Here is a 21,342-nt window from a genome sequence, read left to right as displayed (position 1 = left end):
GGTAGGGCATATAGGGGAGACAGGAACTTCAAATTTCAGAAATGTAATCACTAAATTCCAAATTATTGGAAAATCTATAGGATAAATTGCCCAGATTCTTTTGTGAATTTCTGTGAAAGAGAAATGAATCAGATGGATGGCACACACCTATAATCCCAGCAATTTGGGAGACTAAGGCAGTAGTTCGACGAGGTCAGTCTCAGAATTTACTGAGACCCTGTGTGTTGTAGATATTATAAAATAATTTCTGTTTGGGAAAGAGGTTGGCCTACCTATTACTTGAGGTTATTATTAATTTGATAATTTCTAGTGCCTATGAAGATAAAATAAATAGTCAATAATAAGGAATTCACTTGGAGGGTAATGTCTGAACTACATAATCACTTTTAACATTTTATTTTTCCATGTTATACTTTGAAGAGGTGAGAAATATTTAAGAAATAACAAAAATAGAAGAGATAATGTTATATTTCATTTAGAAAAATAAACTGAATATTATACCAACCTTTAAATGTCATCATATTTCCAGTGAATGAGCTGACCAGGATGCGTGCACCAAAAGAGTCCTTTGTCCAACCTGGGTAATCTTCACCAATTATTTTGATATTTCTAGTCAGTATGCCAACATCAGCTGCTAATGAGTAGCTCTGATCTGTTCCAGGGACTTGGTATCTTTCAGCTGCAACAGAAGGACAGTCAAGTGCTGATAATATCTGGCTTCAGTGGGTTCTTTACAGTTCACAAGCTAAACACCTTTCTAACATGCCAAAAGTCAACATACGAGTATGAATTTATTGGATTGGCATTCTTAAACATAGATAAATGGCAGACTGCAATCAATTATTATTTTATTAATAAACTGAAGAACAACAAAAATTTTTTTGTTTACACTACAAAGATTATTTTTTTAGCAATTATAGTTAGTGCTTAACAAGACTTGAAAGTAGTGTGCAGTCACTTTAGATCATACATTAAGATGCTTTTGCGCAACAAATTAACTTATTATAATTTAATATATGAGAAAATGAATTAAAGATGCAAAAGAAAAAAAGATAAAAAACTTATCCAAGTCTCTGAGGAGAATTAGAAACATAGCTATTTCCCCTGACACCTGTATCTTGATTTACTCCACATTTCCTGAGGCATGTTGTGTATCGACCATAATTTTTTATAAATATGTAGTAGCATATCAAACACAATCTTCACATTTATGTCTTAATGATTGGAAAAACAACCTAAATTACACTTTCTATTTCTAGAAATGTTATTCAGAACTTTAAGGATAATAGGCTCATTTCAAGCAGAGAGAAATGTCTGGTATTTTAAATGAAAGAATATAACATGTAAAACCTCAAAATACAATTGCTTTATGGTTAATTAGACCAACTGTTTTACAAATCATTATAACTTTATAATTAAGTGTTCTTCAACAAAACATTTTCCTTTTGATTTAAAGAAAATATGTGATACAGAAAGATAAATGCACGTGCCTCTATCAAAATAGCTCTTTGAAAGTTTTTCTAGATTTCTTTTTCATTCTGGTCAAATGTCCCTCAGTCTATTCTGCTGCCTCACATGAGAAACAAAAAACTGCTGAGAATCTTCCCTAACTTTACTTCCCTGTCTGCTCTTATTTCCTGAGATTCACATGAAAGGAGCCTGTAAAATGGAAATGCTGAAATGTTGGGAATGCCCTGCTCCTATAAGAGAAAAAAGTCATCAGATGATATTTACTTATTTTTTCTCTCCTTGATAATTAGAGTTTTAACATTTTATTATAGCTTGTCTAAAGCCAATTAAAGTGAAAAATGTGTCCTTTGTTTTGGACCAAGGATTTTAAAATTCCATTGTGTATAATAATTTCCTAGAAGTTTGCATAGAGTAGAAGATGTCAGGGCCTTACCACACAGAACGTGACATGGTGGGTCTTTGCTGAATATTTGCTCAATGAATTAATAAATGAATACATACAATAGGGACTATTGGTAGACAACACCTGAATAGTATCACCCCTTGGGTACCAAAGTCAATCTGTGTGAAATGCTCTGCTAAAATGTTTGTGATATATTTTATCACAGCATTATAATTACAGAGTAGAGCACTAAAATGTGAACATTTCCAGACATTTTAATTATATATCTATTTGGTTCAAGAGCAGCCACTTACCAAAGTGAGTGTAGGAAAGGGTATCATTGAGGATGAGAATTTTGTTTCCATGCAGAATTTTAACAATACTTCTAGTTTCTGTCTGGTGAAGATCATAGCTTGTGGTTGTTATCACAATCTCTTCTCCCTCCTTAGAAAAATTCAAGTGCCAAATTGAAGAACAATTTTTAAAATAGGGTTAAATTTCTTAGACTATTACATAACTCTAATTTAAATTATATCTGATTAGCAATCATGGTATTATCAGAAAGAACTAAATGTACATTTATATCTCTAAAAATAAATATGCTATGTTTGATATTAAGAACTTTAAATTGATCCAGGTGCAGCATGCATGTCTATATTTCCAGCTACTGGGGAGGCTGAGGCAGGATGATCACAAGCTTGAGTCCAGTCTGGGCAATTTAGAGAGATCCAATCTCAGAATAAAAAAGGATAAGTTAAATCTTTAGTATCACTAAATAAATAAATAAGTAAAAGGAAAGCAAATTCTAAATTGAGTTTTACCATTTACATTCTACCAAAATCTCTCACTTAACATAGCATTTTTTGAGCATCACTGGGCTTCTGATTTGTTTTCTTTCCAAAGGCTTAACATGTAAAATCACAGATTAGAAGTGAGGAGATGACCAAGATAAAAGTAAAACACATTAAAAACAATTCCATTGTCTCTTTTGCAAGAATTTGTAATAAAGTCTTTTAACTAAAGACTTTCATATTTTTCTTTTAATATCTATCTGTCTATCTATCTATATCTTTATATATTCTAAAGGATCATGAGACCATAATTTTTAATTATTAAATGCCTAAACAAACATTTTAGAGTGAACCATATTATATGTTCTCTACCTGCCAATCCACAGCTTCCACCAGAGACAGGACTTTGGAACCTGCCTCTGCAGTTTCTGACAGTTTAGTTCTATATATTGAATGCGGATGTCCATGAAGATCCAGCTCACCAAACACCCCTGAAGGAGAAAAATTTCCTATTTATTTACCATACAGTACTGAGTTAAGTACTAGTAAAAAATGAAATAAGGATATTTACCACAACATTTGGAAATATTAGAACATTAGAATTAACTGTACATCAAATAAATTAAGTGTACATGAAATACATTTTAATATGTTAATATTAGTGAGCAACATTCTATAAAAAGAGTTTTATCTACAAATATTACTGTGGAAAGGTATTCATGTTATCTGGAAAAGAAAACTGTGTAATAGTATATTTAGTTTGACCATGTTTTAATAAAAGGAACAATATTACTACCATAAATTAGTATATATAATATAGATATAAGTACAGATTAAAAAAATACTTAGGTAGACATATAAAAACTGTTCACTAATGCAAGTTTCCTTAAGGTGGATAGAATTGGAAAGATGCATTCTTGTTTATTTTTTATGTTAAAAATATTGTTTTTTGAAGAGTTACTTTTGCAATAATAAACACATAAAACCAAATATATAGTTTGTCTGCCTCAGGACATTAGCCAGTGGAGAGCTGACCAATTCAATTTTGACTATTTTTGAACCCCTTTATTTAGAATTTACACAGTGGAACAATTGTAATACCTGTTTATAAGTGACATATATAGATAAATATGTAGTACTATTAATAAAATCAGTTATTAGTTGTGACCAATACAACTCTTCCAGGATCAAACAGGAATACTCACAGTACACCAGTGTAATCGGAAAGTGAAGCTCAGCTACAGTTGTGACTGAGTAATTGATAGCCAAGTCAAATGAACCACAGATTATTAATACCACAAACAGAATAATGTGTAGGAAAATGACCTTTTAAAGGAATGCACTAGAATATAAAAAGTATTATAGCTTATATGAAAAACAGATTATAAAGAAAACCAGACACAAGAAATAATATTCACATTTAGAAATTTGTTAAATTTAGTTTTGTAATTTTGGGACATTATTTAATTTAATATTTCTACTACTTTTATGACTCTTTCTTATAAGTAAATCTCTATAAAAGCTCCTGATACCATCCTATCATGAACTGAGTACTTTAGTGCTATTTTAAAGTAGACTCTCAAAACTGAAATGACATGTTTGCTGTCTAATAGACACATACCTAAGACCTTTGCCCCTTGATTTGGTCCTTCTGGAAAAGCCCATTCTGGGGTAGAATGATTTCCTCGAAGAATAATCTGTAATTCCCCTTTAAAAGGGTTATCTTCCCAGCCACCAATTAATCTACCTCCCTGTAGTGGAGCAAAAAAAAATTGTTAATAGTTTAAAAGTTGAGCAGACAAAGGATTTCACTCATAAAAAAGGTCACTGGCAGCCTCCCCTAAAACATTTTGTTACAACAGTGTTGTAACTGGAAGTGACTTTAAGCCATTGACTTTGGTAGAGGCAGTCTAAATTATTTTTCCAAGGTCAAATTCAATATCTACTTACTGTCAGAATTGGACCTGAATCTGAACAAACCACACTGTATTTGGATGTAATATGCCATACACAAAACATACTCTTCACACTTACATCTAACCTATGCTATTCATGAGCTAACAGTATTAATAATAATGGCTATCATCAAATGCTTGTAGATTCTATGTCAGGTATACTATGTAAGGCTTCACATATATTAATTACATAGTTTAACCTCTACCCTAAACTCATAAATTTGTATTTTTAGTCTTGTTTCATATATGAGAAAAACAAATGCAGAAAGTCAAATAACTTACCCATGTTTACCCAACTAAAAAAGTCTTCCCCAAATATTATACCCTTTACAGCATCAAAGACTAATTTTGTGTCACTGTGACCAAAATTCCCCCACAAGAACAACCTAAAGGAGGAGAGTTTATGTAGGGCTCACAGTTTCAGAGATCTGAGTACATAGATGGCCAAGTCCATTGCTTTGGGCTCAAGGTGAGGTAGCACACCATGGGTAAAGGACAGGGCAGAGGAAATAGAGAGGAAGGGGCTTTAGTGAAGTTGTGCCTTTCTAGTGCACACTCCAGTGACCCACCTCCTCCAGCCACATCCCATTGCCTACAATTACTACACAGTCCATTCAAATTAGGGAGAAATGATTAGGTTCCAGCTCTCAAAATCCAATCATTTCACCTCTGAACATTCCTGCTTTATACTGGATCTTTAGGGAGACACCTCTTACTCAAACCATAACAGCTATTAAACACTTTTATTTTTTAATGGTGATTAATAGTTTTTTGGTTAGGCCATTGTTTTTATGAACAATAATAAACCATGACAGAACAGTTAAACTGTAAAGTCGTTGAATGTTCAAGAAGACCACGTGAGGTTTATGAAGGAATGGGGTGATTGTTCCAAACAGTTAAGACATTTTTATTAGTCTGCTCTTGCCTTCATAATTCCAGCTATGTCCATTTGTTTTGTGAAATACTTTTTTTTTAAAAGAATGGCTTAAATTCTTTTGTTTCCAGAACTCCTGGGGATTCATTCTTTGTTATAGCACGTTTATAGTTTAGCTTTACCTAATAACAATACACATATTTTAAGTAGAATTGACAATGGGCAAGCCATAGACTCAAGAGTATTTTGATAATTATTATTTACAGGATGTTAAATCCACAATTTAAAAGAGAGCAGAAATATATTGACTTATGTGAGGCTTGCATTTCATGGACTAGAGCAGTTGTTTGTTACTTAAACCCATTCAATATGTTTTCTTATTATTATTTCAGTAAGTCTTTAAGAAAGATATAAATTATGAGACCTCATTTTTACCTGCACTGATATGTAGGTAGCATTCAAAACAACTCTTCTGTATGAAGGCCCTGCAGGTCCTGCATTGGATTTATCTTCCAGTTCCAGAACTCCCCAAATAATGAGCCTTTCCATTGGTGGCATATCTGTGTCAGCTACAATCCATGTTCCTATAAAATAATAGTTTAAGAAATATAATATAATCCATAGACAGTAGCCTATGGTAAAACATAGATAATCTTCTCAGTGATTCTTGATTTTGAAGTTTATGATCTGTCTTTCTACACAATGACTAATTCCTGTCTTTCCCAGAAAATGTATTACTGGGAGTTGTTTGTTTTTGCTTTTATTATTATTTTTAAGATAGGGTCTCACTATGTTGCTCAGGCTGGCCTCAAACTCCTGGACTCAAGTGATCCTCCTTCATCAACCTCTGGAGTAGTTGGGATTACAGGCATAGACCACCATACCTGGCTTATATTTTATTGATAATAGTTTGTTCAAATCCACCTAAAACCCAGAAGATTACATTTCATATCTGGGACATATGAGTGGAGTCCATTTCTTCACATCTGTTCTTTCCCCAAGGCATACTGCATAAAGGTGGAAACCTAAATATTGAGGTATCTATCCTGTTGTAGCATTAATGTTACATAAAGACAAGCATTTATTTACTTATATTTGTGTATTTACCTTCAGGAATAACCACATTTGCTCCTGAATAGGGTATGGTATAATTATTTTCTTGAGATGATTGCCAAAAAGAATCATTTGACCATAAACTGAAAAAAGAAGAGAATTGTTTCCAAGAATTATTATCTTTATGTGTTTAATGACCATCTCCTTAAGGGACAGCACTATATTAGGTGTTTTGAGCATGATAGAATGTGAGTTAAATAGTTCATAATTTCACAAAATAGATAAGCTAATATGTACAATTAATAAAAATACTCAAAACACACAAAATACATATATATTTTTTCATTGAAGATAATTTCCTTTTTATCTACAATTTGAATGACTTTTTCTCCCACTAAATCCATATTGCTATATACTCTCATTTTGTCTGTAATACAAAAATTTCAATTTCCCTGTAATTTTTCATATGGCAATATCCCCTGGCTCAAACACTCATTCACACCTTTATATAGCGAGTTCTCCCTCATTCTTTGGATTGCAGCTTTGAGTTTTTACCATTCAAAGGCAGTCCCAGCCCCATTTCCTATAAAACATTGATCACAGCTCACCCTTATGTTCTTTATTTTTTTGTTGTTTGTTTACTTGTTTGCTTGTTTTGTGGTCTCTTTGTTTAGAATGCTAGTAAAATGAAGCCAGGTATCATATCTGTGTTGTTTAGGATTTAACCCCCAGTGCCTGGCACATAATGGGTGCTCAGTAAGTAATATTTAAGTGTTCCAATAGATATATAAACAAATTTAATTGTTATTCTTTTGCACAATAACCATTGTAGCATCTACACATTTTGAAATAAATTTTACCTAATAAATACCATTGAGTTGAACTTGATACACTATAGTGAGTTAGTTATTAAATGCCCGTTAGTTTTTTAATCATCACCATCATTATTTATTATCATTATTAGTTGTCCATGAGGGATGCAAATATATATCAACTCAAGATTATGCCTTTAAAGGTCTTTAAAGGTTAGTACTAAAATGAAATATCACATCATGCATAATGTTTTAATCAGCTTTTTTTGTCACTATGACTGAAACACCTGACAAGATTGACCTAGAGGAGGAAAAGTTTGTTTGGGGATCATGGTCTCAGAGTTCTCAACATTGTAGCTCTGGGCCCAATGTAAGGCAGAACATTATGGTGTAAGGGTCCAGCAGAGGAAAGCTGCTCAGCTCATGGTGGGGTCAGGAAGAATATAGGGAAGGGTAGAGGAGGAAAGGGCCACAGGGAAGATGAATTCTTCTAGGCATGCCCCCAGTGATCCACCTCCTCCAGCCACATCCCACTTGCCTACATTTACTACCTAGTCCTTTTAAACTAGGACCCCAGTTAGATTATAGCTCTCACAATAAAATCATTTTACCTCCAAATATTCCTGCATTAACTGGAGATTTTGGGAACCCCTCAAATCCAAATTATGTTATTAGTAATGTTAATTAGTATGTTAATTAGTAATACAAGATAGTATTTGAGAAATAAAGGTAAAGAGCCATATAAGAGATAGATACAAAAATTATTTTAATCAGAATAATTAAAATTGAGATAAAATATTTGAAATAAAATTTAATAAGTTGTCTTATGAGATTTGAACATGATGGTTATCCTACAGAGCAACACCACCTGCAAAGAAAACACTGGATTAATGAAGAGATTTAATTTCTGGTGCTGGACTGCATGTGCCAACCATAAGTTCTGCAATCTCAAGAATTTTACTTGAGATCACTGAGCTTCAGCTTTTTCACCTATATAAAAAGGGAGTTGGATGAGTTTAATAATCCAAATCTAACATTCTGCAAGTGTGAGGTTGCCAATAAGTTTCACATGTATTTTTTGAGATTATTTAATTTTTTCATTGGTGTGGTTGTTAAGGCCAAGATGTACTCTGAATTATAAGGCACTGCCCAGAAAAAAAGGCATTATTATTTCACTCAGGGGTAACACTGAAAAGATTAGAACAAGAGGTATCAACGGGTTTTACTACAAAAGGCCTACATACTTATAAGTGGCTGGTCGCTTCCTGGGAGTTGGGGTTCTTGAGGGGGGATGCACAGGAAAGCAGTCCTGGAGAATACAACAGTAAGCTTGGAAGTTAATTGTAACATCTTTCACATCAGGATCCAAGGTCCCAGAAATGGGCTCACTTGGATGAAGGTCACGTCTTCCTGACACTAAAAGTAAAGTAAAAGTGGTTTAAATTAACATATTGATCAAAGTACTTGAAAGAAAACAAAAATCATAGAATTTTTGAAAATATTCTTTAGATATAAATTTGGTATAATTTAAATGTATGGAATAGATACAGAGAAATCCTAAGAGAATGTATATCTTATTAAAAAATGCAAAGCTAAAATACCTTGAAAAATAATGCTTTAGAATTTAAATTCATTCATAAACCTTCTTATATTACAAAATTATTAAATATTAAAAATGGAAAAAATATGCCAGTGTCCTTTGTACTCATTTTCTGTAAGCACGCTGGTGCTATCTCCAAAAATAAAATGCAAGTTCTTAAACTCAAGACCTTTTCTAGCTCAAATTTAGTCTCTAGTACTTTCATTCAACAAATATTTATCAAGTCCTGCTAATACAGAGCACTGTATAATACATTTATCTTTAAGCAATTTTCTCGTCCTTTAGACAAAGAATTAGATAAAATAACCATTTCTGCATACTGAATACACACCCAAATAGTAAAGAGTACTAGTGTTTGCTTCAAGATGCCAGTCTCCATTCTTACTAGTATTCCAGTTCAGTGGATTTGAAGAACCATTTCTCATATCAATAACATTAAACATATCAGGATTCTGAGTGAAGTTATGTGATATAATTACATAGTCTTCTTCCTACAGAAGTATGCAAAAAATGTGACTTGTTTTATATGCTAGTGCTATGTATAATATACATTAATTTTAGTGACATATAATTAGCATCTATACTGTTATGACAAAAGGTTTAGTTTCAGTTTACTTTTTATTTTGCATTTCTGTTTATTAACATTTATACACCTTTGGCTATAATGCTAGCTCTATCACTAAGGCAATAAAAAGATCTGTCTCTATTTTTTGTTTCTCTCTCTATATATATACACACACGTAAGTGAGTATATATGTATGTTATGGTTGATATGTGGTGCTCCCCCAAAAGCTCCTGTGTTAATGCAGGGATGTTCAAAAGTGAAAGAATTAAGAGCTATAACTTAACCAGTCACAGTTTGAATGGAATACTTGGATGGAAACTGTGGAGTATGTCTGGAAAAGGTGGCTCACTGAGAGCATTCCCTGGCAGGGTTCATCTTCCCTGTGGTCTCTTCCTCTCTCTGCTTCCTGGATGTCATGAACTGAGCAGATTTCTTCCACCACTGCCCTGCAACAATGACGTTATGCCTTATATGGGGCCCAGAGCAAGAAGTTGGTGATCATAAACTAAACCTCAGAAACCATGAGTCAGAATAAACCTTTTACTTTTCCTCCTCTATGTTGTTCATGTTGGGGATTTTGGTTACAGTGATATAAAGCTAACATAATGTATGTATGTATTCAGAGAACATTTTATTTCTATTATGTTTGAAAAATCTTTAAAACAATACGATATAGGATTTTCAGGCTGCACAAATATGTAGTACAAGTAGAAGAACATGTGTGGAAGGAAAACACTCAATTAGGAGGTGGACGGTGGGGAATGACAGGGTGCACAAACCATATGGGGCTTCCACTTCATCTATGAAGTTTTATTTATTTTCAAAAATAGTAAGTAAATATTCACAGAATGTCAAGAAATTGAAATAGAGCTAGGTGGTGGGCATGTAAGTATTGCTTCTTTAAAAATAATTTTCTGTTGTTCGATTAATTCATGATACAAATAAAAATCCCTTAGTTGGTACCTGAGGCATCATAAACACACAGCAAATGTAATCTATTAACATGGTAATAATAACAAGCACAGTATCATGGGAACATGGCAGAAAGATTGCTTACTTCCTATTCTCAAGTAAGGCTCCTTTGGCTTAACTCTTAGATTTATAATGGGCCGTGAAGGGAGTATTGGACTTTAATAAGTTGACCTGTGAGGCAAGAGCATTCTGGACCTGACAGTGGTTTTAAGGATAAGCATACAGGCTGCATTTGAGTGACATGCAGTTACAATGATTAGATGATCCATTTTATAGTCTTTATTTACCTTAAATCCATAGAATGTTGATGTATATGATATGTTGGTTACATGATCCACACCTTTAAAATACCAGTTAATATGATTTGCATTTGGAATCAGAGCCATCCACCCAGACGTGTGAGTCAGTCGTTTCTTCTGAAAGGGAACAATGCTTGTTCCTGAGGAAGAATGCAAACAAGCAAATGATAGTGGTAACTACCTTTATGAAATTTCTCCTTTTAAAAACAACTGAAAATGGAAAATATTGGTTTAGTCAATGGGAATCTCTTCTCATTTGGTATTTTAAAACAAAATTAAGACTTAATTCCTTAGGGAAAGAAAGATATGATTAAAACACGATGACAATTATAAATAATACCAGGACAAAAGTACTTAAATGTATTAATATAATTCTTTAAATATCATTGACCTAAACATAATTTCATTTCTATTAACAGCTTAATTCTTCAGAATTCTGGATTTACAGTGTATACAAATATACACAGATTCTCTATTTGTCTCCTGTGTCTGTTGAATTCACAAAAACTTATATAACAAAGACTAATTTTTAGTAGCAAATACTTCTACTTGGCCTCAATTAAGTTTCAATTTAAAGATCTTAAGCAATAAGGCTAAAAGTATCACTTTTAAAGTCTATCACTTAACAGTGAGTATAACATCTACATTTTATAAATTGAGAAACTTTGAATTTAAACTATGGTTATGGGAAAATCTATATAGTGCAGTAATGCTTTTGGCATGAGAGATTGCCTGACAATTTCAGTAGAATATCTGAAAAGATCTCTTACACTACAAAAAAAAGTTCTTTGATTAATTGTCCCCCTTTTTCCTTCTCTCTTTTTGTCTTTCATTGGATTTTATGTAAAATTAACAACTTTTACCTTAATAATTTAGGAAGAATATTATAAAATAAACTGTAATTCATTTTCTTTTAAGAATACATAAAAAATCCATTATCAAGGGAAAACAAAATTGTTAGGATTATGAATTGGTGTTAGTTTTACAAGAGCCTTGAACAGAGGCACTAAAATTACAATACCAAAATCCCAGAAAAAAAATATGAACTATGATAATTCAGCAAATATCCACTCCTCCCCCATCTAAAGGAGACTTCCTGCTCTCTTGGTGTCCTATAACCCCAGGCTCTTCTTTCTTTCTTTTGCATTCTGGCCATGAGGTGAGCAGTTTGCCCCACCAAACACTTCCTGCAATGATATGCTGTTTCACCATTGGCCCAAAAGTAATGAGGCCAACTGACCATGAACTGAAACCTTGAATAGCTGTGATGGTAATAAAAAACTGACAAACACAATAATAAACTGAAGTAGTTCTAAATCTTTGAGAGGAAAGTACAGAGATTAGTACAATAATCAAAGACTTGAGAGAGATGAGAATCAAGATTGCCACCTCATACCCATTAATTTTTTTTCTTTTTGACTAGTGAATATGTCACATGGATGATGGATAAGGATTGCAGATTACTATAACCTAGTTGGTAATGATGTCAAACATATTCATTGTTCCACGTGTAGTATCTATATTGGTAGAAATCAGTAAATTGACAGCACCTGGCACTTCATATACAGCTATTGACCTAGCAAATGCTCCCCAATTCCATCTTAGTCATCAAGCATAATAAATATTTGTCTTCAGTGGTGGTATACGTTTAAAGTGTTGCTCCAAGGGCTATGCCAACTTCTCTGCTCTCTGTCATAATATTTTCTGGAGGCTTCTTGATCAACCGAACATTTGCTAGTCCATGCATTTATTCAAGTCTTCTCAAACACTCACTGAGTGTGTTGCTTGTTTCCTGCCTGAACTCTGATATACATATTATGCTTTTTTGCAGTGTTCCAAAACATCAAGTAACAACTCAAGAAGATGATGGCAGACATTTAGGAAAACATACTCAAATCAGTGGTTTAAACTATTATAATCCACATACCAAAAGAGTCTGAAAGAACCACATCCTTTTCAAGTAGAGATACTGGGGAAGGTTTGTTGAATGCTAAACGGTGGAAGCTGACTGAAGCATCACAAAGAGATCCAGGGAATCCGATGCTCCACTGGTCTTCCTGAATGCAATGTGAAGGGTCTAGCAATGAGCTATGTGGGATGACCGTGTACCCTTTGTGTCCTGGAAAAGAAACAGAAGGAACATGATTTCTAGTTCATGTTAGAAAACTGGTATGTGGTGTACAGGTACTGTGATCTATACTATTATAAATAAAATCTAAAAATCTTGGAAAAATTATTCTGTTTGCATGAGGCAAGGAGACCTCATACAAAGGTTCTGCAGCGGGTCTTACTGTAAATGTATTTACAGTATATGTGAATCTGAAGCATATGTGAAAGTCACAATGAAAGATGAGGAGTGCAACAAATAACTTTGTTAAGACACATAAAAGGATTCAAATTCAGGCAGTGTGACTATGGATTCTATACTCTTAACTAATAAACTGCCAACTAACATTAAATATTAAGCAGAATTAAGTAAATCAATAAAGATTACACAAAGATTGATATGTCAGAAGCATCCAAATGTTCTCCCTCTTAAAAGCCACAACAATTAGGAGACAGACATTATCCACTATAGTTCTCAGTCCATCTAAATACTGAGATGAATGTTCTTTTGTCTTTCAAAAATAATTATAAACATCTCTAAGTTTACCTGTCAAGTGGCACACTCCTAAAAAGTCTTATTCAGTAAAACAGACACACACACACACACACACACACACACACAGAGTTTTATTTAGACAAGTCTTTATCTCTAAAAATTTACAGCCACTAAATTCTAGAAACCATGAATATGTGCAGAAACTGTGACATACCCTGGTCTTCAAATGCTAAAAAAAAAAATTAACCTACAATATATATTGAATTTTCTAAATATATTATTTGAACAAAACAAAATTGAGAATTTAAATTGAGAAAAAAAGAGTTAATAGCAGGCTTGTCACTCCTATTCTTTAAAAGTATTCTAGCAAGAGTATATCCATTCTATCTACACTGCTTACACAAATAAACCTGGAAGGTATATGTCTCTGGGGCATGACTGGCTGTAGAATTTGGGTGGTCATGAAAGTAATTTCTTATCTGTACAATTGAATATAAAGTGGAAGAATTCTAAAACTGGAATATCTTCCTTTTCTGATCAATGTTCCCATATACACTGCTCAAAATTTACCATTAATTTAAAATCAAAGTGCAAATGTGATAGAAAAAAGATACTTTTGGAAGCTGGCTCTGATAGTTTGATGCTGTTCCAGAAAAGAATGTCTCATCTGTGTCAGATGTTAAACTCTATCTATTAAAACATTATTGAAGTTTGGTGCTGGGTAAGGTCTATAATGCTGATGAATATGCTGTAACAAATCACCTCTATATTAACACAAATATATTTTCAATGTATTCTAATCATAAATTGAAAAATAGTGTTACCTGTAAGCGAACCGTCAACATCAATCAGTACTGCTTCATGTTCCCATCGAAAGCCAGCCTTATTAGGTGTGTAAAAATACTCAATGTCAACAAATTTTGCACTCCAACCTCCACATCTATCATTACAAACACCAGTGATGGATGTCACTCCCAAAGCTACACAATTGGGACGGTCAAAGTTCATAAAATGTACTGACGATACAGTCAAGCCTTCACTAAATGGGAGCACTAGGCCCTTTGATGTGCAAAATGCAGACCCCATTCCCAGTTCATCAAGATGACCAACAATTTTGGCATTTTTAATCACTGCTCCATTAGTTTCACCCCACCCTCCAATATAGGGAGCCAGGATCCTCTTGGTCTCAATTCCAGCCTCATAATTGTTTACCATCACAAAGTTATGAAATTGCAGGGCACCTCCGTTAACCCATTCAGCTCCTTTTTGACAATTCCATGTAGTAAGTGAATTAAAAATTGCAGGCACTGGCACTGAAGAAGTACAAGATCCCGTCTGCATGGGGAAATATTCCTCAAAGATCCACAGTCCAAACCAACCTTGAGAATGAACAGTATTATTAAAGAATTCTCCAAGAGGAACTCTTTTTTGGCAAATATTCTGGTCATAAGATGGTCCATCAGGGTGGTCATTCATTCGGTACCAAAAGCCAAAATGAGTACCACCAGCAGCTGCATTGTGTCGTATGGTGTTGTTGGGGTTGGTTACCCAAAATGCAGCTGGGGTCACATCATCATTCAGAAGACTAGTACTTTGCTGAACAAATACTGCCAAGTTATATTGCAGAATGTTGCCATGTTCAATACCATCTTCTATAAAAAATGCTCCTCCCTTGATATCATATATAATATTCCTCTCAACCAGAAGATGATGTGTGTTATGGATGGTAACAGCTCTATTATAGGTTTGGTGAATTGCACAACCTCTTACGTAAGATTTAAACTGTAAATCTCCGAGTAGGTGCCAATGTATTGGATATCGCCCCAATCGGAAAGCCTGGCCAGCATGGAATACCTGTCAAGCCCAGAAATCACAGTTATTAATCTACATAGACTCACAGTTTGCCCAGCTCTTTTTTCCTTGGTTCAAAATTACAAATTAATTACTGATACATTAATATCTTCCACATTATTTATTGTTTGAAATGTTATTTTATTCTCAATCCAGCTTATTTTAGACAATGTATAAAAGACCATGCTTGTGAGAAAATGAATGAATAAATGAACAAAAGCCATCTTTGGCTTTCACTTTTTACTTCTGTCTAATAATAATTGTGTTTTGCAAAATGAAATCTCTTAAAAGACCTTTTGCTTTCTTTACTTTGGTTATTATACAATAATAAGAAAAACTTCTGAATGTTCGCCATGTACCTAATATTATATTAAGTGTTTTTACATGCACAACCACAGTCTTTGTCACAATACTACAAAGTTGAGTCTGGTCACTAAACTTCATTTTGAAGATGAAGAAACTGAAGTTTCTTAAAAAGGTTGTGCATCTTGATCACAGTCACAAAGCTCCACTCCATTCAAAGCCAAGTTGGTATGACTCTAGAATAGGTCTAATACTAAGGATGGCCAAATGTATGAATGTGTGAATTTGTGTGTGTGTTTAATATAAACTCATGGAATAAGGAAAGAAAATATTAGATCATCTATTTATCTTCATTCCCCATCTAAAAATAGAAAAATAACCATTGTTAATATTTACTATGTAAATTGACCCTGGCAACCTCAAACAGTTCATATCTCAGATGTTACATGTGTGTAACATATCTTAGGGGAGAGTATCATGAAATGGAGGCATTGATCTGTCATCATCAATGAGGTCTAGGTGTGCCCAGAACGGGTTATGGATTTTGCTATAATTTCTTCCCTCCCTCATTCTCACCTTCCCTTCTTTATCTGTCTTCCCTGTCAGATTATAAGCAGAGTATATCAAACAGGAGGAACTTAATACATTTTCATTATACAGATAACTTTAGTTAAGCCACTGTGGTTTAACGATAATGCTTCTTACCTCCACATATTCTATTCTTCCGGTTACCATGTTAGAATCAGGTAAAGGAGCATGAAACATAATGCAGCCTCCAAACTCATCACTTCCTATTTCTTCTCCAAACTTTCCTTGGAGGCATGTCTGTGTAGCAAATTCACCTTTAAAAATATTTTAAGAGAATCTTAAAAGACCATGCTGCAATCTTCTTTTATTATATAAAGAAATATTTTCCTCCATACCTAATTGCATCTTTTCATTCAATATTATTGCAATCTTATTCTGGAACATAAATACATGCATTCACTTCATCTCCTCTTCTAGATGGTACAAAGGGTAAGTACCCTGTCTTGTCCCCTTTGCATGCCCCAGAATACTTACTGAAGCATTTGTTAGAGAAGAAGCTAAAGAAATATTTCAATGGTTGAGTGAATCCTGATAAAGGTATTTTGTTTTATTATTTCTGAAGTTTTTCTCCAAACTAAGGATTAGCAAAATTAATGCAATTTTATATAACATTAGAATATGTACTGTTTCACTTAATTCTTAAAATTATAGTGAGTGGACAAGATAGGAGGTATTATCTTAAATAGTTTGAAACTTGATTTCATGTACTCTGTGAGACTTGAAGCAGATGAACTGAAATCAGAATATAGGTTATTTGTGTCAAATCTAATGAGTTTTATTTATACATCTTATTGAAGAAAAGGTTACTATCCAAGCTGTATCTGTCATTATTTATCTACTTATAGAATTGAAATGATATTAATGATTAGATTAAATATTTAAGAGGCTTGCAAAATACATTGTCCTTTCTACTACATAAAAATATCATTAAGATTCACATATGTACAGCTCTCTTCTACTGGGTATATACAGGCTTGTATTAATTCATTCCCTTCAAGTTAGACATCACCATGGACTTAGCTCTGCCTAATAACACCTGAATAGAAGAGGCACATATGACTTCAGGTCCAAAGCAATTAATTGCTAGTGCTGAACCCTTCAGCCATCTCAGCTCCTGCTTCAGAAATCATGAAAATCCACATTGAGATGGAACCTACATTAGACTGGATTCTGGAATGGTTATAATGAGCAGAGTCTCTCCATTGACCCATTTTGGACTGGACACATGTAGCATGAATGAGAAATAAATGTTTGTCATTTTAAATCACTAAGATTTGGGGCTTGTTTGTTATTATAGCATAACCTAGTCCAATGGCTCTTAACTGGGGATGATAGGATGATTTGCCTCTAGAGAACATTTTTGCAAAGTCTAGAAACATTTTTGGTTAACACAGTTGTAGGAAATGTTACTAGAATTTAATCAGTAGAGACCAGGTATAATGCCAAACATCATACAATGCACAGGACAAAGCCACACACAAAGAATGATCTGGATAAAATGTCAAAAATTCCAATGTTGACAAATTCTGCCCCAGCCTATCCTGACAGGCTCTGATCTCTATATTTACTTCTTTACCTTTTCATCTATTCATTTGTCCATCAATCCATCATCTGTCCAGGAATTATTAGTTAAAATACCTATCTACACTGAATTTACTCCCACATACACTGCCCTAATGGAATACAGATTTTTGAAAAGAGGAAAAGCATTGCTAAATCAAATATTTGCTAAACAGATTATCATCAAATGTAGTTTTCTACATTTAGGTAAATTTAAAGGACAATTTTTAAATGATATTCAAATCCATAATTATCAAGGTCTAATCTAAACATAAAAGGGATCATAAAAATAGAGACTTTATCAACAGAATCCAAGTGCACTCATTTCTCCCACTGGTGTCAACAATAACCATTTTTATTCAATATATTGCAAATACTTTCATAATGTTACTTAAAAATACTACTAGGTCTTCCAGATTTCCATGAAAGTTACAGGCAGATTTACAAGGTGAAACTAAAATATGGCATTTCAATATAAGACAATTAAATTTTGGAATAAGGAAATGAAAACATTAGATAATCTATTTATGCATCATGATTATACCAGCTACTAAAATTACCTGATAACTGCTAAAATTACCTGTGTCAAACCCATCAGGACATGCTGGGATTTTGTTATTCCACTCTATATTATCAGATCCTCTTATTAAGATATTTCTTGTAAGAATTCCAACTTCTGCCCTTGCTTCAAAAAGAGTTCCATCAGGGAGTGTGACAGTGATTCCTAAGTGTGTGTAATTCAGTGGATTAGTTAGTGTTATGTTTTTGCCATCAGTAGATACAGATTCGATGGTTCTTTCTTCATTCTCTCGTTGACTATGTCTGTAAAACATTTTTTTTAAATTTCAAAGTTATTATAAATCAGCATAATATATTGATTTGACATATTCACTTGATGCCATTTTGAATATTTCATTTATAAAATAAGGAAATTTTTTACATTGTGAAATATTCTGAAGAAGAATTTGAATACAGTATTTTACTTTTTTTAGAATAACTAAATAAAAATACTTTGAAGTGGTAGACTTGTTCATAAGACTGTATTCAATTTTAAAAAGAATTCAAAAGAACTATTCATTCATAACTTTAGGATCATCCTCAGAACTTCTCAGTTGAGGGTTGTTTATACTCTAGCAATGCATGGAGACATTGTTAGCTGTCACAGCAAGAAGGTGCTATTGGCATCTGGTGGGTAGAGGTCAGGGAGGTTTCTGAGATCCTATAATCCACGGGTTGGTCCCTACAACAAAGATTATCTGGTATAAAATGCAAATCACCAAAGCTGAGAAACCCTTACAAAGAAAAGTCATTGGATATTCCTGAGCAAAGAAAAGAAAACATTGAGTTGAAGTTTATTTCTACCATTTCTCCAATATGCCCCAAATTCCAGCTACAGTAAAAAGGACTTGCAAATTCCCATAATGTACCTCTTCATATATTTAACTGCTCAACAAATATTTATTGTCTAGGTATATAGTTAAGTACTAGGGATACCAAGTAGAAAGTGCCCCTGGTTTTAAGATGAGTCTGTTAACTTCTGATTGGAAATTATCTACTAAAGATCGGTGCTGTTAACAGAGGTAAGCTTAAGGGATTTTCTTGTGTCTTCCTGAAATTCTCTTTTGACCCTTTTCTCCCTTGCAAATGCTTTCCATTCTTTAAGTACAAGTTTGAATGATAGTGCCACGTGCGAAATAGATTAGAAGTCAAGTCTCTCAACTTTCCCAATCCTTCTGGATTCCCAGTGCACTTTGCATAATGCCCTGTTGCCCTCAGAATAACCACACCATAGGTAGTCTAGAATTAAAAAGTACCTACTTCTCTGTCCCTTCCACCAATCTGGCTGCTCTTCTAGGCAAGGACCCTGAACCGTTTTGCATGCTGAGCACTTTGTAAAATACATATCAAAACTCAGTAACAGCAACAGTTTTCTACTGGTTGAACAAATTAATGAAGAATGGATTGGTGTGGGGAAAAGTGTAGTGGAGCCTAAATAGGACAATGCCATCATATTTCAGGAATAAAGGTCTGAGGGTCTAATTTAAACCTAGAGAAGGAAAAGCTGATAGAAGAGACATTTCAAGGGCAGAACCAAAAGAATATGTGATGTGCAAGAAGTGAAGGATGGTAATTCTGGGAATGGTTTTGTGAAGAAAAATATTAGAATGTAGGGGTTTACATAATGGCGATGGGGGACGGGGCATGGGAGGAATGGGCAAAGGGGAGGGAGGGGAAAGGAAGGGGCAAGTCGGTAGGAATGATGGTGGAATGAGTTAGATATCATTACCCTAAGTACATGTATGAAGACACGAATGGTGTGAAAATACTTTGTGTACAATCGGTGACTTGAAAAATTGGGCTCTATATGTGTAATATGAAATGAATTGCATTCTGTCATCATGTATAACAAATTAGAATAAATAAATAATTTAATTTAAAAAATAAAAAATAACATAAAAAATATAAAAAGGACTGAGAGTGTTGTTCAGTGGTAGAGCACCCCTCAGTGAAAAATTAGTACCAAAAAAATAAATAAATAGACTTAGTCCATACTACCTAAAGTTATCTATGGATTTGATGCAATCCTTGTCAAAATTCTAATGTCAATCCTCACAGAATTAAAAAATTAATCCTAAAATTTAAATGGAACTTCAAATTATTAAAGGAATCTTGGCAAAAAGAACAAGGCTGGAGGCATCACAATATCTTATTTCAAAATATACTACAAAGTTTTGTAACTAAAAAATGTGGTATTGGTACATTATAATTGTATACAAAATTGGAATGAATTGTGATATATTCACATATGCACATAACATAATTTGGTCAACTTTATTCCCTAGTTCTTCCCCTTCCCCTCCCATTCTCTATGCCCCTTGATTCCCCAAGTGTACTCTAGTTTCATGAGATCTCCTTTTTTATTCCCTTTTCTCCCTTTCACATAAAAATAGAAATAAAATCAATACAGTGGAAGAAGGGGATTAGGGAGAGTGTGCAGGGGAAGGAAAGAGGAAGTACTGAGGATTGAAACTGAACAAACTCTGTTATATGGATTTATACATATGTCAAAATGAGCCCCACTATTATATATAGCTATAATGCACTAATAAATATTTTAAAAGATAAAAATGAATGTAGGGGTTTAAATGGGGGGTGGGGAGAAAGGATAGTAAGGATGAAATGGGAATGTAATATTAAGCAGTGTACTAATCTTTTTGGGAAAAAAAAGGATAATAATGAAAGAAGCTAGAGGATATGCCAGAATAAAGTTATTTTTTAAAACAGTGGGTCATCAGAGAAACCTAGAATTGCAAAGGATTCAGAGAAGGAATTGTGGGGAAAGGGGTCAGGACGGGTAGCAACAGGCAGGTCTCTACAGGTTGTTTATAGAAAAGAATGATTCAGTAGTGCAATATCTCACAGGTGGTAGGGGAAAGGGGTTGTTCTTTCCTGGATTCTCTCACATCCAGATGATATAGCAATTTCTTTTAAAAAGACAGTTCTAAATGGCATTTTTATATGTGCGTGCACCTAGAAACACCTTTCTTTCCTTTGTAGTGATACCTCATGCTTATAAACACTTTGAGCCAAGTTCTGCTCTAAAGCTTTGCACATATTAACTCACTGACTGCTTACAATAATTCTATGGGGTATATATTATTAGC

The 21,342-nt window shown here is 33.7% G+C and overlaps 1 protein-coding gene across 1 annotated transcript in view; it reads right to left on the bottom strand.

Moving 5' to 3' along the window:
• Window positions 1–21,342, bottom strand: part of Pkhd1l1 (PKHD1 like 1) — a 146,811-nt gene that overhangs the window by 43,403 nt on the left and 82,066 nt on the right. The window contains exons 47-59 of the mRNA XM_048802021.1: window positions 18,258–18,499; window positions 16,235–16,371; window positions 14,200–15,229; window positions 12,701–12,892; window positions 10,762–10,913; window positions 9,269–9,428; window positions 8,582–8,753; window positions 6,580–6,668; window positions 5,908–6,056; window positions 4,265–4,394; window positions 3,016–3,134; window positions 2,167–2,296; window positions 506–679 (exon numbers count right to left, since the gene is read on the bottom strand). Coding sequence (XP_048657978.1) covers window positions 506–679; window positions 2,167–2,296; window positions 3,016–3,134; window positions 4,265–4,394; window positions 5,908–6,056; window positions 6,580–6,668; window positions 8,582–8,753; window positions 9,269–9,428; window positions 10,762–10,913; window positions 12,701–12,892; window positions 14,200–15,229; window positions 16,235–16,371; window positions 18,258–18,499 — 2,876 coding nt within the window. The remainder of the gene's footprint in view (window positions 1–505; window positions 680–2,166; window positions 2,297–3,015; window positions 3,135–4,264; window positions 4,395–5,907; window positions 6,057–6,579; window positions 6,669–8,581; window positions 8,754–9,268; window positions 9,429–10,761; window positions 10,914–12,700; window positions 12,893–14,199; window positions 15,230–16,234; window positions 16,372–18,257; window positions 18,500–21,342) is intronic.

The sequence above is a fragment of the Marmota marmota genome, unplaced genomic scaffold, assembly GCF_001458135.2.
Source record: "Marmota marmota marmota unplaced genomic scaffold, marMar, whole genome shotgun sequence".
In the NCBI taxonomy this organism is placed as follows: Eukaryota; Metazoa; Chordata; class Mammalia; order Rodentia; family Sciuridae; genus Marmota; species Marmota marmota.
The sequence above is the reverse complement of the archived record's forward strand: the minus strand, read 5'-3'. Positions and strand labels throughout refer to the sequence as shown.